General features: G+C 40.7%; 1 protein-coding gene across 1 annotated transcript in view; it reads right to left on the reverse strand.

Annotated features, from left to right (window-relative positions):
- LOC108717374 (ADP-ribose glycohydrolase MACROD2) overlaps window positions 1-19,553 on the reverse strand; it is a 1,335,613-nt gene that overhangs the window by 905,407 nt on the left and 410,653 nt on the right. Inside the window, exon 4 of the mRNA XM_041564180.1 lies at window positions 8,775-8,804. Coding sequence (XP_041420114.1) covers window positions 8,775-8,804 — 30 coding nt within the window. The remainder of the gene's footprint in view (window positions 1-8,774; window positions 8,805-19,553) is intronic.

A 19,553-nucleotide genomic window follows, 5' to 3' on the forward strand; every position in this document is an offset into this window, starting at 1 on the left:
ATGGTGCCCGTGAACTCCGCCGGACAGAATCTGTACTGAGGGGTAAGTAAAGACTTAGGGGCATTTGCCCGGGGGAAGCATCTAGGCTGGGGGGGGTCTATGTAGGGTAGGGGGGCATATCAACTGAAGGGCCACATAGGACACTGGTAGGCACATAGCAACTAATTTAAAAGGAAAAGGTAGGCACAGCTGGAGGCTAAAATTGAATGATCTACTGGAAAGGAATAGGCTTAGGATATAAATCCACACTCCTCTACCTACTTACCTCCTATATTATGAGATGCATCTGATATTCTCATGATCATTGATCAATGTCCTTGTTATGTTTTGGGTAGCTGAGGATGAGTAGAGTATAACAGTGTTTTATTAGCAGAGTCATGCAGCCATTACACAACAGTAACTTTCACTTTAAAGTGGAAAGGAAGTATGCACAGTATGTCTTGAGCACAGTGACATCTACAGGCCATTTGTATAAACACCACAGTCCTGATGTCTTAAAGTGGCCATACATGGGCGGATTAAAGATGCCGATATCTGTCCGTTAAACCAATTCGGCAGGTTATCTGCCCGTGTATGGGGGCTTCCGACGGGTCTTCCCGATTGATATCTGGCCACGATATCGATCAGGAAGGTTTAATTTTTCCGGCGAATGACCCGTTGAAGACCATTGCTTCCATGGCCGATCATTCGGCCCTAGGGCGATGTCGCCAAACTAGCGGATCTTATAGTGCATGGCCAGTTTTATAAGTCATGGTATCTTCAGGAGGATTTACTGTAAGTTGCCCTGGATAAATAGATGGACTGTATATTTGGTTTCTTGAGAAGCCCCATTTCATACAGGACAAAAATGATACCAGGAATTTACCAGGAATTAGGCAGAGTTTAGAGCGAGTGTGGTGAGATAGGTATAGATGGGGCAATCTGGTTTGACCATGATCGTATCAATTTTTCAGGATTATTGAGATATAGCATCTGCTAACAAAATCCATTAGGCTAATGCATATTTTATGGCAGTATCTGTCAACTTCCAACCAATTTGCATATCAGCAATTTATCTTCACTCTTCTGCATTCGAAATGCAATTGCCCAAGGCAGCCATTGGGCACTTCAACCAGATTCAGATTCATTTACATCTCCTGAATTTTTAGCAGTAATATTTGAAAATATGAGTGTGGCTGAACCATCTAGAGCAGCATGTATGTGGACACCTCGTGACATTTATACCACTGACTCATAACTTTAGGTTCACAGGGATGCTAACAGGAACAAAGGGGCTCCTATAATTTGTTGCAGTGACTTCTATAGAAAATTTGAAATGAAACAAAGCTATTCAATTTTCTTGCTGCAACATGAGATGTTGAATTGAAACTTGGGTTGTAGCCTCAGGTGTTACTTGGATAGCTTTGGTGCTCCATAATGCTGCTTGTGTTTTGTGGAATTGATGAATATATTATCATGGGTCAAATGAAGTTTAGGCTTGTAAATAACCTCTCAGGGCAATGTTGTGTCATTGCTGCATCTTGCTGGCAGCCATACTTGTTATTTCTTGACCAACCACAGTGGCTTCTTGAATGGACACAGTGTTACCGTCTTGATTTGTAGTTTGTTACTTCTCTGTGAATATGACAACTCTCTCTGTTCTGAATATGAATATGATGCCCATTATTAACAAAAAATAATACAAATGACTCATATTATGTTGGACTTGCATGAAGGCATGGCCAAGTGACCAAGGTAATCTGGAATGGTCAAAGAGATGCCCATTATAAAGACTACTCAAACTATATTCTAGTTACTAGTACATTCAAATTATTTTATTTTCCCTTGCGTAATTATTATTTTGTAGCTTGGCATTTGTTAATATATTTATACAGTTTACCCCCTGTACCTTTTAAGATCTTGATTTCGAAAGTCCTGCTGCCTCAGTCTACAGCAGTTGCTTCATGTAGAAGACTTAAAGGGATACTGTCCTGGGGAAAAAAAATTTTTTTCAAAATGAATCAGTTAATAATGCTACTCCAGCAGAATTCTGCACTGAAATCCATTTCTCAAAAGAGCAAACAGTTTTTTTTATATTCAATTTTGAAATCTGACATAGGGCTAGTCATATTGTCAATTTCCCAGCTGCCCCTGGTCATGTGACTTGTGCCTGCACTTCAGGAGAGAAATGCTTTCTGGCAGGCTGCTGTTTTACCTTCCCAATGTAACTGAATGTGTCTCAGTGAGACATGGGTTTTTACTATTGAGTGTTGTTCTTAGATCTACCAGGCAGCTGTTATCTTGTGTTAGGGAGCTGCTATCTGGTTACCTTCCCATTGTTCTTTAGTTTGGCTGCTGGGGGGAAAGGGAGGGGGGTGAAATCACTCCAACTTGCAGTACAGCAGTAAAGAGTGATTGAAGTTTATCAGAGCACAAGTCACATGACCAGGGGCAGCTGGGAAATTGACAATATGTCTAGCCCCATGTCAGATTTCACAATTGAATATAAAAAAAAATCTGTTTGCTCTTTTGAGAAATGGATTTCAGTGCAGAATTCTGCTGGAGCAGCTCTATTAACTGATTCATTTTGAAAACAATTTTTTTCCCATGACAGTATCCCTTTAAAATAGGTCATGTTTCATGTACACACTTACCAGAAAGTGCTGATTATTCGTCAAATATGTTGCAACAATTCTGATCTTCTAAACATACTAATTAGTTGAATTAGCAGCAGCCAGTATAAACCCACATAGCCCGACAGCATCAGCACGGTAATTATGAGCAGTTGGACAACAAACAGTGTCTATTATTTAAAGCGCGCCATCAGAGTGCAGGCTCCTCGCTCCTCCACAATAACACTTTGGGCGGCACGAGCCAAACCGACAAACAGATGTGCGGCCTACATAATTGGCATCGGAAAATGTTATAAAATGTCTATATCTATTTAGGTCAAAATGAATACACATAATTGCAGTGCGAGGAATATCCATAGCAGTGAATCTTACATTTATGGGTTTATATCTCTGTAGTTCAGCTGCAATTTCCATAAGGTTGCCTACAAATGAAAGTAAAGCGGAACACAATTGGATGTTCATGGATTTTCTAAAGTGAGATGAAATTGCTTTAATAGATATAGGACTTCTTTCCGTGTTGGCTGTCTAAACTATATTCCATAAAATGCTAGCAAAATTTTATAAGGGAAATGTAATTAAAAATCGAAAGATTAGTAAGATTAGTCATTGGCGAATATTCGTTTTGTTAAATGTTTTGTCATAAAATACACTTTGCAATTGCGAAATTTTATTACATACACTGTGAACGTTAGCAAAAGCCATTTGGTTGCAAACTTTGTGAGGAAGTTGTTCAGATCTGTAATTGGTCTAAAAGAACGCAAACATGGTCGCTTACATTCATAATGGTCTTTCCGAATGTAATTTCACCTAACGAAACATTATATTCCCCTATATGAGACTCAAGTAGGGCAAAACTAACATGGACTTTGAAGGGCAAGGGCATGGTCAAGGTACAGTCAAAACTTAAATGCTAACATAAGTATAATCTAAGGGCAATGATATGAAGTTTTGACTGTTGAAGTACAAAAAATAGAGGCACTATCAAGGCTATTGGATGAAAAAAACCTTTTGGATGTATGCAGAGCTGTAAGGACCATCCACGATTTGAACACTTGGGATGGGGGTTGCTGGACTTTCAGTGCACAGTCAGTGCATTTACCAAGTGAGCCACTGGGGGCTCTTTGGACTATCATGAACTCTTTTGTTTAAGGTTTCTGTTTATCTGCCTGTTCACAGTATGTTTTCCACCCACCTCGTTTCCCTTCATGTGTCTCCTATTCCCTAATCAATTGCCCTTTATAACCCACGCCCTGAGCCTTGCTCAGGGCTGAGTCATTGTATGTGAATGTGTTTGTTCCTGAATCTTGTTCCTGAATCTTGTTCTTGAATCTTGTTCCTGTATCTTGTTCCTGAATCTGTTCATGGATATTCCTTGTTCCAAGTTCCAAGTTCCTGAATCTTGTTCCTGTGTTTTTGTTCCAGCTTTTCATTGACTTCCTGGTAAAGACTTTATTTTTGACCTGTTTCTTTTTTGCTTCAGTTCCATTAAATCCTGTATATTTCACCATGCCTGCTTCAAGTATTTGTGGCTTCTTCCCTGGGCTTCCACCACACGCACCCATCAAGTGTGAATTTAACCCCCGTTACAGCGGCTTCCCGCTGTGAAAGTTACAAGAGCATAGACAGTAGTGATGTACAGGTCGACCAACACTCAACCCTAAACCGCCTGTTTATAACCAGCACCTGACCCTAACCCTGCAAGCCTCTGTATTTATAGACCCGAGCCTGACCCACCCCTATCTGATATCACGGAAGGAGCAGGGCATGCAATCGTGAATCTATAAAAAGCAAGACTGGATTTAGAAACAGTGCATAGTAAGGTTGCAGGCGCGGTGGGTGCATGGTGAAGTTCAGACTGAGCCCACCAACAGAAATCAGCATGAACTCACCAACCCTACTGTGGTCCGAATGTTCTGTTCTACAGAACTGTTGCTTTGGGAGAGTTAGGCACTAGACATGGAGGGTAGGAAATTCTGCAATGATCACACTCTACCCACCTCAGATTCCTATTTGCTTAATTGGGAAGTGCCACAAGTTGCTGTTTATCAGTTGAGGGAGGGCAATTATTAGAAAAACAAGCAGCAATGCATTTGTGGGTAGACATCAAGGGCTGAGAAGGCTCCATTTCATAATACTTCCCAATGCAAATATGAACCTGGATAGAAGTAAAACAAAACTTTACTAAACATTTCCCATTGTTTTCAGCCTTGGAAGAAAGTGGCCCTTGAAATGGTTTTAATTGAGAGTGCTCTTGCCTACCAGCATTCCTGACTGCATCCAATTTCTTGTCTGGATTGGATATAGAATTCATTGCCTGGATGAGATTTAGATGTAGTACTGGAAAGTAATACAAAGGCCTGGGACAATATAAAGATGAACGTTGATATAGAGCCTTCAGAAAATGATCTTGTTTGTTCAGTGTCCAGAAGTGAATTTATGAAAGTGCTGGTGGAGACAGGTGTACCTTGTTCTTCTGGCCTATCCCGACGGCAGACAGAAATAGGGCTTGACTTATACTTGGAGAGGAATATCGATCGGGAAGACCTGTCGGAAGCCCCCATACACTGGCAGATAAATTGCCGAATTTGTCTAAAGGAATGATATCGGCAGCTTTATCTACCTGCGTATGGCCACCTTAAGTGGGCAGGCCTTCTGCATAGATCTGTCTTTGCTACTAGTTCTAATGTATATGTCTCCTTAAGGTGACCATAGATGCACCGATAATATCGTACAAAACAAATTTTCCCAACTGCAGATTATTGTGTGTGTGTGAGGATCCGTGAACAAAAGTTGCTGTTGCTAAAGGACCTTCAGGTCTGGGCTGGCAGTCAAAATAGGCCCTGGCATTTCAAGTACTCAGAGGCCCAAATAGTACTCACTAATTAGTGATTGTCTATGGGACCTTACAGCCGCCCCTCTGGTATTTGCCAGAACCCACAGATTGCCAGTCCGGGGACCTTCTCGGGTCAACCATCATTGCAGTAGGAGTGAACTGCAGGAGTATATACAACACATTCCTCTGAACTCTTGGCAGGTGACACCCAGGTTACTAACCCTTTTGCTCTCGCTCGTTGGAGTAACCTCAGCCTGACTCTCACTCCTACAGTGAACGATAACAAGATCTAACTTTTCATATCTACTCCTCCTACTGAGGTTTCTTTCCTCAGGCTCTTCAGCACCATCAGGGTCGTACTGGGCCAGCGGGACACTGGGAAACAACCAAGTGTGGAGCTCCCGCCAAACCCAGGTCCGCTGCTACTTCTGGCTGGCAATTGCAGGCTGGAAACTGTACGTTTAGAGCTCGCCACACCCACTGCTCACAATTGCAAGGAAAATACAGTTAGGTATGCGGGGGGGGGCTTTGGTGGCATTTTGTGGGAAATTGGTGGCACTTGTGGCTGGGGTGGGGGACCCCCAGGTGGCAGCCCGGGTGGGCTCCGGACACCACATTCCAACACTGAGCACCCTCGAGCATGTAGGGTACAAAGAGACAGAACCTCATGCTTCCTTCCTTTTTTAAAAACTAGTGAAGCAGCTTAAAACCCTTGGGCAATTAGAAACTCCAATGTGCATGTCATAATCTGGAAATCCTCCACTCATCAGAGTTTGATCAGATGAAGTCCAATACTGGTGTTCAATCTTAAGGGCAAAACCTTTACCCTCTTATCTACAATCCAACAGATATTTGGCTGATCCCTCGCCATATACAGCATTTGTTGAGCAGACCATCACTTTGACCTCACACACACAATCCAGTAAAATGGAAAACAAAATATTCTGGAAAGAGGCAAAGGAAGGGTGGGTAAGGTGTCATGTTATATTTTGGAACACTGCTCTGCTGCATTCTGTTAGTAATGTAATAGTTGAGATTAGCATCATAGCAGCATTCAAATGTAGGAACACATTTAAGCAGAGAAGAAATGTTCTGTGCAAAAACAACAAAAAACGGAATGACTAAACAGCAGGCATCAGCATGTTATTTCCCAGTTACTGGCTGTGGGCTATGCACTATGATTACCAGATATGATCTACTACTTTATTGTTGAAAAAAAAGGATTCTTATAAAATTGTGTATAGTTCCCCTTTAAAATGGCCTAATTCCGGCTGGTTTGTTATCCAAGCTCCTTTTCCAATGGTTACTATGCCAACTCACAAAGGGAGCTGTAATCGGCCTCCCAGAAAATTCAACTATTATTAGGGCTTCATGAAAATGATCCATCTGCTGTAATAATGCTCACCTGAGACTTCATTCAGGACTAACGTTGGAGATATAAATTAGCAGACAATTCCGCATCACGCCTCTCCAGATGCATTCACAGATACACGCTGAGAGTGAGGCAAGTCACACAAGGCAAAGTACTGCATCAAACATGTACATGAAATAATTGAGCGGCAAACTGTTCCCCTGCTATTGTTGCCAATGCCAGGCGACTGATTACTCACTCATCAAACATCATCCAGTTTATGGTGATTCAGCAGGGAACTCTTACTGACAAATAACAACTTTACTTTATAGGCTCCATGCCAATTTTTTTTTTATTTTTTTAGGAAGTCAAAATACAGACAGACACAAAGGGGCAAATTCACTAAGCACCGAAGCGCCGAACGCTAGCGTTACTTCGCTAGCGTTTGTCATTTTCGTTACTGCGCAAATTCACTAACGAACGCTGGCGTAGTTTCGCTAGTGTTACTTCGCACCCTTACGCCTGGTGAATTTTCGCTAGCGACGTAACTATGCAAATTCACTAACGCTCGCAGTGTACTGAACGCTACCTTTTACGCTAGACTTCCTTCGCCACCTCAGACCAGGCGAAGCGCAATAGAGTAGATAGGGATTGTTTCAAAAAAAGTCAAAAATTTTTCTAAGTCCCAAAAAACGCTGGCGTGTTTTCTACATTATGGGTGATAGGCTGAAAAAGATCGAAAAATTTTTTGGGGCTCCCCTCCTTCCCCCCTACATTTCCTGACTCATGGCAACTTACCTAGACAGTGGGCACATGTGTAGGGCAAAATAAAATTTTTATTTGATGATTTGAAGGTTTTCTAGGCATTTGTAGTGCTGATACGTATTCCTCCATTGAAATTTGAATTTCGCGCCATATGCAAATTAGCCTTCACTTCGCTTTACTTAGCGAATCAACGCTAGTGCAACTTCGCAACCTTACGCTACCCCTGAGCGCAACTTCGGATTTTAGTGAAATGCGAAGCGCTGGCGAAGTGCGGCGAAGTGCGGCGAAGTTACGCCTGGCGCAACTACGAATCTTAGTGAATTTGCCCCAAACATACTGGGACCCGACAAAGATCCAGTTTCAAGTAGGAAGGACAGGGGAATGTAGGTATAGTCCAGTATTATGGAGAAAGCAGAGGAAAATGGCTTCCATTATTTTGTTAACAGCCGAAAGGCCATAGTTCTACTTTGCTTTAAAGGGGACCCGTCACCAAAACAAAATTATTCCAAATCCTATTTTATCATGTTAGTCAAGCAAAATGAACTTTAGTTACACTGTATAAATTATTTGAATATCGTTTCCATCAGTCTGGGAATTCATAATTATAGTAACCAGGAAGGAGCCATTTTGTGGACACTGTTATTAAGACAAGTCTTGTATCATCTCAGAATCTTGTTTGTGCACCAGAATGGGGGACCTGATGTCCATCCCCATGTCCTGGTTACACAATTCAAAAGTTAAGAGAGCTGGGGAATGTGGGGAGAGCAGTGACATGTAGGAAGTGCTGAATGGAAAGTGAAAGTAATTGTTTGCCCCGCCTCTATGCCTAGGCATAGAGGCGGGGTAGGCAATATTTGATTGACAGCTGATATTTTTAAATGAGTTTACAACAGCTATGAATGCTTTAATAAAAAAAAGAAATTGGATTTCATGTTTAATTTAAAAAGGACTTTTATTACACAGATTTTTATGTCTGGGTGACGGGTCCACTTTAAGTGGCCCCAAAAAGTCTCTTTGCCCCAGAACTACATAGGGGGAAAAACCCCAGCGTAACAATAAATCACTTCATACGTTTTCCTTTCCAATAAAGTCAACATCTATTTGAAATATCATATAGATTATTACAGTGTATACAGTAGCCATGGTACTAGATAATCCAGTTTTTGTACATCACCGATGCCTCAAAAGTGATAAATTGTGTAATGTGACTTACCCCCGCCTCCTCCGAGAAGAGATGTGTTTGCTGAATGGAAAAAAAGGAAAAAAGATGAGAATGAATATTAAAGAAAAAGTTTTAAGTTTCATACATGGGCATGTTAAAAACAGTGTAAAATTCGGACACAATATACAGATATACCTGATTTGAAGCAATAGCACATTGGCCAACCAATATATACAGTCAATGGGGCTAGGGGTGAAAATGCCACTGGTTGAGGATAACATTGAGCTGTGGATGTGGTCCATGTTCAACGGATCTCCATAGGCTTCTCATCGGCTTCTCCTATATGGATCAGATCAGCCCCATTTCCTATTCTTTCCATGGCCACATCAGGAAAAAAAGAATATTTCTTGCCCTGTAAATCCAGCTTTGATGATGCGTACCCAAAGAAGTTTCCCATCCCATTGATGTCTGGTGCTTTGCCCTTAAATGTAAGGACAATGGGTGGTAAGTAAAGTTCTTGTGCTGCACTTGGTATAGGAACCAAAGTGACCACAGCAAATATCTAAACTACATAGAAATAAATAAGTTGTAGATAATAGTTCTCTGGAGAACCAATTAATTATTAAATGGTCATCTTTTTATTGAAATATACACAACATGTTTCGGATCCAAGATCCTTTCTCAGATGCACCTGAGGAAGGATCTTGGAGCCGAAACATGTTGTGTATATTTCAATACAAAGATGACCATTTAATAATTAATTGGTTCCCCTAAGAACTATTATCTACAACTTGTGAAAGTTTGGTCTGGCGGTACCTAACTCTGAAGGTTGAACCTATTATACTACTAATGACTAAGGATCCTATCACTTGCTAAATCTTTATACCATAGAAATAAATAACTATATCTGTCTGTACAAAAGGAACTCACTTCCCGGTTATGTCTGGTTTCCATGGATAAGGATTTCTTAGAACTGCACCATAGATATAACATTTATTGTTATTATGAATTGTGTGCTAAAGAAATTGCAGTGTAGATTGATGTTAGCAGTCACTGTATTTTAACCTGTATAAGGTAGGAGGACAGGAATTCAGGGCTTCCATTTCTCTTGCAAAGATGTAATAAGGGATACTCTGATGTTGGAGGGCAAGATAATATTATAATTACTTAACACTATAATTCTTTGTAGCTCCTGAGCAGTCTCATAACATTAAAATCCCTTGGAGAATCACATCCAGCCCTAGGACCTCCAGTTGCGTAAGCATTGCCCAATATACAATGTAGTTGCTAGTCAGTTTAGAATGGTCAGGTTTAGAATGGTGAGTTTTAGAATGGAGAGTCCTGCCTGTCCTTCACCATAATCAAACTTATTTTTGGTGATCTGACAGCAAGTGGTGGTGAGTGGTGGGCGCTTGAAGAACCCCATATACAACAGTAGTTCTACAACTGTGGAGCTGGGAAGAAGTGGCATGGTACTCATTCTGAAGGTCAACTAGAGTGAGGACTTAGTAGAATGTTGGTTTGATATTTTAGATCAGGAGTGCCCATACTTTACTAATGTGAGGTCTACTTTTAGTGATGTTGTGCCAATATGATCGACATCCATAAAAACATAGTTAGCATTCTGTTCCATGGAAAATATCACTTAAATATTGATATATGAGAAGATGTAAATTGCTATATTTAACAAATAACTATTTCATATGTAACATTAATGTAATAAATATCTGAATGAAAAGCATGAGACAGGAGGGTGATTTAGACAAGCCATTTCTTGGCAGTGTCTTCAGATCTACTGATCACCAGCTAAAGGTCTACTGGTAGATCCCGGTCTACATTTTTACTCCTGAAAGCCCAGGGTGACTGTCAGTAATGGAGAGATTTTGGGTGAATATGTATTTGCTGCCCTCGAACTATGATTAAATGATACAGCAGTTCATCCTATATGTGTACTCATTTCATGAGCTAAGTGGGGGGTCTGCCTCTGAGTAAAGGTTGGACCTTCAAGGGGACACCTGGTCAAAACTTTGACCTTCAAGTGGGGCTTGAACTAAAAAAAGTTTGACAATCACTGACCTATTCCCAGCAATTGTTTCAATTTGCTATGGGTCCCTACAAGGTACTTTGACAGAAGGAAAGTTAATTAACACATGAAGGGACTCAGATTAGACAAATCTGCCTTAGGTAACTGGAACAATGATCATTTTTTTAAAGCTATACATTTTCACAGGCCATGAATCAATAGTTCCGCGCCGCACTTCTGATTATGAAGCTTAAAGGTATTTAATTAAAAGACTGTCAGAATATAACGTTTTCACAGCACAGTGTCTTTTGAAAATCTCACATTATCTAAATACCATCCCTATGTGTTCTTTGAAGACATTTAGCTAGGAATCAGGGTTAGTGGGAGACAGAACACAGAATTAATTAACAATAAGAAAGGAAAGAATGAATTCCAGTAGATATCCTACAAAGCAAAACTCTTACTAGGGAAACCATAAATAACTTGACCTTGGTGAAAACTAACCTACAGGACTTATAACTAAGATCTCCCTGCAATAAGAAGTCACCATCGCTGGAATATTATGGGAGATGCAGTTCAGGAACTGATACATTGATGTTATAAAGGGGTAATTGCAATTTTAAAAGTAAAACATAGGTAACTAAGAGTTTAGATGAGGAAAGCCCATACATGAACTGTCCTAGAGGCTACATGTTCTTCTTTTCCTACAAACCCTTCAGCATCAGTGACACTTAATAGGTTAGGTGCAAAATTGTATCCATTATTGTGCCTACTACTATTGTGCAAAAACATATTTGTGTGTACTTAAACGTTTGCCTTGAGCAGGTAGTATAGTGTCCAGGTAAGGTTTCCAATGCACTTTGCACATATAGAATGGCATGAAAGTAAGGACCCACCTACATGCCACCTCCTACAAGGGGACATCACCCATTCTGAAAATTGTGGAAATAGTTAAGTGTAGCCTTTTTGCAATTCCTTTCTAGACATGAATCTTTTTAGATGTTTACAGTCCAAACTGTACACAATTGCCAAAAAGGCATGAATTTAGAACATGATATTCCATGTTCTCCTCCATTTTTTATCTCCGTTCTTCGTTCTCCACTTTATCCCTCCAATAATTGCTATTATAAATGATTATTGATTTTGTGTACATGTAAAGCTATAATTGCACCCGTTACTATTTATGCCTTTACTTTTACACAAATTACAGAGGTATCACATCGATCTCATTCATTGATCTTCTTCTTTAATTGGGTGGCTGGTGCTGACATGGCATGTTTTAAACAACTAACAGCACATGTGAACAGTTTCATATAATAAGTGTGATTCATGACTTTAGATGGTCAATATTTATTTATATGGGGTAACATTAGATCAAACAAGGAGGAAATCATTTCATGGGAGAATTGAAGCCAGTTGGTTCAATGTTGGATTTGCTTTAGAAATATGGATGAACCAGTTAATTTTTGATGTGGGGCACTAAGTAGGGAAAGGCTCTTCAGTTTATGATGAGAACCTGATTAAAATAGACCATCTTCGCTTCTTTTATTCTATACAAATAGCTTTGCCCAAACCCCCTAGCCAACTATTGATACAGAGCTAATGGTAAGAATACAGATAATTGCTCAATCACTATCCAGAGAGCAAATATTATAGACTAACACAGGAGCACCCATTCTTTACAAATGCGTGGTCTACTTTTAGTGATGTTGTTCCATTATGATTTACATCCATAAAAGCATTGTTAGCATTCTGTTCCATGGACAATATTACTTACATTTCAATGTATGAGAAAATGTATACAGGTATGGGATCCGTTATCCTGAAACCCGTTATCTGAATTACAGAAAGGCCATATCCCATAGACTCCAGTTTATTCAAATAATCCAAATTTGTAAAAGTTATTTCCTTTTTCTCTGTAATAATAAAACAGTAGCTTGTACTTGATCCAAACTAAGATATAATTAATCCTTATGGGAATAAAAACCAGCCCATTTGGGTCTATTTCGTGTTTAAATGATTTTCTAGTAGACTTAAGGGATGAAGATCTAAATTACAGAAAGATCCGTTATCCGGAAAACACCCAGGTCCCGAGCATTCTGGATAACAGGTCCCATACCTGTATTTTTATATTTAAAGATCAATTTCGTATGTTACCTTAACATAATAAATATCTGAATGAAAAGAATGAAACAGGAAGGGTAATTTAGACAAGCTGCTTGTTGATAGTGTCTTGAGATCTACTGGTCACCAGCTAAGGGTCTAGTAGGTTTTGATCTACCTTTTAGGTACCCCTGGGCTTATACTTGCTGGGTGCAATTTGAATCTAAAAAGTGCATGGTGACCCTTAATAATTGTTTTTTTTTTAATAGCAACAGTTACATAGAGGGGAACACTATGGGGCACATTTACAAAGCTCGAGTGAAGGATTCGAATTAAAAAAACTTCGAATTTCGAAGTGTTTTTTTGGCTACTTCGACCATCGAATGGGCTACTTCGACCTTCGACTACGACTTCGACTACGAATCGAACGATTCGAACTAAAAATCGTTCGACTATTCGACCATTCGATAGCCAAAGTACTGTCTCTTTAAGAAAAACTTCGACCCCCTACTTCGGCAGCTAAAAGCTACCGAAGTCAATGTTAGCCTATGGGGAAGGTCCCCATAGGCTTGCCTGTGATTTTTTGATCGAAGGATATTCCTTCGATCGTTGTATTAAAATCCTTCGAATCGTTCGATTCGAAGGATTTAATCGTTCGATCGAACGAATAATCCTTCGATCGTTCGATCGCAGGATTTGCACTAAATCGTTCGACTTCGATATTCGAAGTCGAACGATTTTAGTTCCTAGTCGAATATCGAGGGTTAATTAACCCTCGATATTCGACCCATAGTAAATGTGCCCCTATATGTTGTTGAAATAAATCCTCCTATGTTTCTCCATCCTACAGCTATCAAGTGAAGACCAGCAGCTAGGTTCACTTTTAAACAGAATTCCGCACTGAAACACACACAAAAAAGCTAATTTGAGAAAGTTCCACTAAGTAAGAAGTCATGGTTAAGTTACTGATAGAAGAGATGATGGGTTTAAGCAATGGAATCTCGAACAGATGAAAAGGAAGCAGATCTAAGTTGTGGTGGTGAGGTATGACAATGTGGGAAGAAAGGACATGCATTAATGTTTTATTTTAGGAATGGAGGAACAGAGAAACGTTCCACATTGTAGCAGAGGAAATGTCAGGATTTACAGAAAGCTTTTGATCTGAATAAAAGAGGTTGCTTAATATAGCCTCCAGGCGACCAAAGAAAAATGGTGGACATGATTGACTGCAATTGAGACAAACAAAATAGAATGGTAAAGGAAGAATATGTCAAGCACTTTTTTCCCACTTCAGTACAATCAAATACTTTTGAATGCCATTTGGAGGATCTGAGAAATGACCTGAGAAATGATCTGAGGCTTCCTTTTCCTCACTGTGTTGCACATGGGTACAACCCCTGACCATCTGACATGGGGCTAGACATATTGTCAGTTTCCCAGGTGCCCCCAGTTATGTGACTTGTGCTCTTTACTGCTGTACTGCAAGTTGGAGTGATATCACCCCTCCCCCCCCCAAGCAGCCCATCAGCAGAACAATGGGAAGGTAACCAGATAACAGCTCCCTGGTAGATCTAAGAACAGTACTCAATAGTAAAAATCCATGTCCCACTGCGACACCTTCAGTTACATTGAGTAGGAGAAACAACAGCCTGTCAGAAAGCATTTCAATAGTGCAGCACATGACCAGGCCAAATAACCTGAGATGGTACCTACACACCAATATTCAAACTAAAAAAATACACTTGTTGCATTAGGAATTATATTTTACATGTTAAAATGAATTATTTGCAGTGTAAACAGTGTAATTTAGAAATAAAATCTACACCATAAAAATCATGACAGAATCACTTTAAGTACGCCCAGTGATTTTAGGTGCTTATCTCCTAGCACAGGCCAGCACTTCTCTTCTTTAAAAATTTAAAAAAAATTTGGCCTGGGCAGCTTCCAAGTGGGTGTCCAGGGTCTACCAGGTCTTCAACCACAAGGCCCCATTGCGACCTCAAGGGTCTCCTCACCTGATAGCTGCCCTCCATCTCATCAGTTTTACTTGAAGTTTGGTCAGAGGGAGCAGCAGGGGAGTGTATGCCATACCATGGGGAGTGGTACTGGGCTGGCAGGGCCCATGAAGGCTGGTTCTAACTGTTTTTTCCCTGGTGTCCCACCACCCAGTCCAACCATGGGCCCAGGATACTTTACTGTTTAAGTATCCTGGTCGGACTGGGTGGTGGGACACCAGGGAAAAAACAGTTGGAACCAGCCTTCATGGGCCATTTTCCTCCATGTCCTAGGCATTCACACATTACAGTCCCAGGCACAGGGAATGTCTGGAACATGTTGGTATGGTGCTTGCAAGTACCCCGGGTAGGTGCTTTTTTTTTTAAGAAAAGGAACACCTGCCCAAGGTAGAAGGTAAGTGACTATAAGTATAGGCGGGTTGTCTAACAACTTGGCGCCCCCAAGTGATTCATCTTTTTCCTGCTCCTTTAACTACAGGCTTCAGGCTGGCTAGTGAATAAAGGGATCACATAAGACATTTTTGACCCAACAAAAGTAAGATCAGCCCTGGCACAGAATTACAAAAACAAAAAAAAGAAACCAAGACATAGATGAAGTGTAAATGCCCAAAGGCAGGAGACTGACTGTTCCCCGGCGTTGGCTCATTTGCAACTAATGATTTCATGTATAATCGAGCACTACACTGACTCCAGCTCTGCCTCATTCATCCTGAGAGAGGTTACTGATATGTTATTTCCTTGTAACACTGAGCAATATCCAGTTACATAGCAACAATGACAGTTATATGCTGCCAGAACTCAGTCCCTATGAATCACGCTAGGCTTGAGGGGATCACAACTGAAAAATACTTTCACATAATATTATTCTCCATGAGAGAAGAATAAGGAATGGAGAAAGCAGTATGTCACCTCAATGCAGGCCATGGCCCCCTAATGAACTTCCTGGTCATCATAACGATTGGCAATTGTAAAATGACTGGGACGGGATAAAACCAGCCTTTGGCCCATTATACAGATACGGCTGCAATGTAACCGTATGTCATGTAAACTGCTGATATATTCTTGGGGGAAGAGGAAATTGGTTTTCCATGGCAATTTAGAACACAAATACGGTTTTCCATAAGATGAATTATTATTCTATGCTTCCATACAGAAGAGCAGCCAGTTATATCATGGAGCACGGCAATAGTATTATACAACAAAAGCCTCATGAGTATTATTATTATGATTAACTGTTGAAGCTTGATGGTACTGACTGCATTGGGAAGGGGTAATGAAAGCCACAAGTGAGGAAGACTAGAGCTACAAACAGGGACACATTTATAATTCTTCCCCCCCATTTTGGCAATGACATCTGCTGCCACAAAGCACCTTGCATTCCCATGACTCTTTTTGTCAATATTAAACTGTGCTAGGGTGTTCCTTCTCTGTTTCTTGCTTGGGCAGCCAGATGTCCTAATTACGTACTGCCGTAGACCTGGGCCTCTATTGCCTTTCCACTATGCTGTGCCTTTGTAAAAACCATAGTAATGGCTCATGCTTGAGCCCTAAATGCTTAGAGAATGGCCAACAATATTGCTGGAGAGAACTAATCATGTTGTGTTGATCTAGGAGGGTTAAAGATAGGCTAGGCAAGCATTTCTATACAATACATTTCAATAAACACTTGCAGGGGAGGGTAGATATGTGCAAGAAACATGATGAGATGGGTAAGAATGGAGATATCAACCATTAAGATGGCCATTTTCATAGTCTTCTTCCGAACACCAATCCACAATCCCAGTGGATTTTCACCAAAACTAAAAATCTGTTCTGCCAACATCTCCCATCAGTATATCTGAAATCTCATTGGCAAATGGGGGGGGGGTTCTTCTCTCTCCCTGATCTATTTAAATTTATTTTCACTTCCTGTAGGATTTAAGGGTTGAAGTGGAAACAGTGGGTGAAATCCCAAAAATAAATATGTTGCGCTTGCCCACCAAAGAAATGGGTTGCCCACCAAAGAAATGGGTTGTCCCATGTCCTTCTCACTTAATTCCTATACATGAAGGACATAGAAAACACCCTGGAATTCATTAACAGTGCATAAAATGTAAAGGTCTGACCATAACGTATAGATTTAGCTTGCCAGAAGCTGGAAAGTAATGTTGGGAAATGGCAGGAAGGTCAGATAAAGCATGTGCCTACCATAATATTCCAATTTCCACATTTTTGGATTTTTACAAACAAAACACATAAACACACCTTCAATCCCCAGAGACCTTCCAGGGATAATCATGGTGATCAAAATACCATTGACCAGCACCGGCCACAGGTGGGCATCATCTAAAAGTAGAAGTAGGCATGAAGTGCTGGTTTCTTTCATAGGCAGCATATGGGTGGCTTATTGCATCTCTGGGGTTTTAAGTTCAATTCTGACCTGCCAAGATATGTTCTCCCCATGTTTGCGTGAGTTTCTTAGGTACTCAGTTTCCTCCCATACGCCAAAAACATGCAAGCAACCTGATGGATAGCACCCTATGTGAAGGAATAAAAGACTTTAGACTATAAGCTCTGTAGGAGCAGGGACTGGTGTTTTTGATGAACAATCTGCTATTTAGCATGTCAGCATTAGTGATGGGCGAATCTGCGCTGTTTAGTTTCTCCGAAAGATTTGTTAATTTACTGCGAAATTCGCGAAACTGCGGAACATTCACGAAACACATTGAAGTCAATGGGCGTCAAAATAATTTTGACGCAAGCGACAATTTTTATACGTGTGACTTTTTGGTCCAAATGCTTTAAGGTGGCCATAGACACACAGATCCGATCGTACGAATCGAGGATTCGTACGATTTTCGGATCGTGTGTGGCGTGTGCCGGTCCGGTTTGATTTTGACCCGACCGATCCCTTCGAAGCCCATGGCACATCGTAATCTGATCGTTCGGCCGTATTACCGTTGCCTGTTAATGGCATATCGGGGAAAGATCCTCTCGTTTGGCAACATCGCGAAACGAGCGAATCTTTGCATCTATGGCAACCGTTAAAGTCAATTAAAACCTATTTCAACCTGCTGGGGCTGCCATTAACCTATTGTAAATTCTAGAGAACAACCATATGAAGAGGCCAAAGACACCTCCACACAAGAATGCTGTTTCCAGCAGACACTCCTAAATTTACTTATCATATCGTGTCTGCACATGAATGAAAAATACCAGAGTCTTGAAGTGTTTTGTTCCTCTTCCTTCTAGTTTGTGCAATGCTAATCTCCCCTGGTGATTGATACTTTTCACTGTATCTCTGACTTCCAGTTACAACAATTGATTTGAAGAGGGGGAAAACAGTCGAGTCTCCACAATGTACATATGATCGTTGGCTAATAATCTTATCAGCAGAGATCAGACATGGGTGATAACAGGCACAAACATCAAGGCATGGTTTCTGGAGTGACTTCTGAATGGCAGCAAAGCAATTTGCCAATGTCTCTATTCCTCGTGCTACTTATTCAGGATTAGAATGATTACATGTTTTAATTGCAGTCATTTTATAATCTATATGGAAAATTTGGCCTTAGGTCAGAACACACCCCACCGCACCAGTCTGATAAACTGGAGGCAACATGCTAAGCAGAAATAACAAAATAGAAACAATTGTCCATACGTTCAGCTGTAGCTGCCAAATTTGTTTTTGGTTTTACTACTGGATATAAAATTTCATGGGCATTTGTACAAACTGTCAATTATCTATATAAGCCCTTGTTCTGGCCTAAAATAATGCTCTGTCCAATCAGTATTTGACCAGGGCTTGGTCAGCTATCAGTTGGCCTGGATGAAAAATCTCATAGACTGAGGACCATATCAAGCTGTAGAGCAGTGATCCCCAACCAGTAGCTCATAAGCAACATGTTGCTCTCCAACCCATTGGATGTTGCTCCCAGTGGCTTCAAAGCAGGTGTTTATTTTTGATTTCCAGGCTTGGGGGCAAGTTTTTGTTGTATAAAAGCCAAGTGTTTTGCCAAACAGAGACTCAATTTAGGTTGACAATCCATATAGGACTTCCAAATGGCCAATCACAGCACTTATTTGGCATCCCAAGAACATTTTTCATGCTTGTGTTGCTCCCCAACTCCTTTTACTTCTGAATGTTGCTCACAGGTTCAAAAGGTTGGGGATCCCTGAGTTAGGGCATGGGTAAGGGGGGGGAGGGTGATTACATATATACCTACCCTGCCCACTGCTCATTAATATTTAGCTGCCAAACACAGGCAATGCTATAGAGCATATAGGTCTGCACTGTTCTTCCTGGTCAAACTAATGAATCGGTTGGACTGGGTCTACGTTTGGGTGGCAGATCTAACAACCCTATCACATGTAGATACTATACATTGCATGCTAGCATTGTCGGTAATAAAGTTTGGAGCAATCAAAACCAATCTGTACTAGATGAACAGTTGAATCCTATGTAAACAGTGTCATCATCATCAAGTGCAAACATTTGCTGGCACCTATGCAGATTACCATATTTTCTCTTCGTTATGTGGCAGATTGCTAACCTGATATCATCCTCCTCCACTGTTTATTCTAGTGCTCAGGGATGTGGAAATAGATTTTTTTGTATGGAAAATGAGTGCCCTGACTACAACCCATCTCTCTGCAATGAACAGAGGCAGTCACATCACACCATTGTAATGGGAATTCTGTAGAGAACAT

The sequence above is a fragment of the Xenopus laevis genome, chromosome 5S (genome assembly GCF_017654675.1).
Source record: "Xenopus laevis strain J_2021 chromosome 5S, Xenopus_laevis_v10.1, whole genome shotgun sequence".
Taxonomy (NCBI): domain Eukaryota; kingdom Metazoa; phylum Chordata; class Amphibia; order Anura; family Pipidae; genus Xenopus; species Xenopus laevis.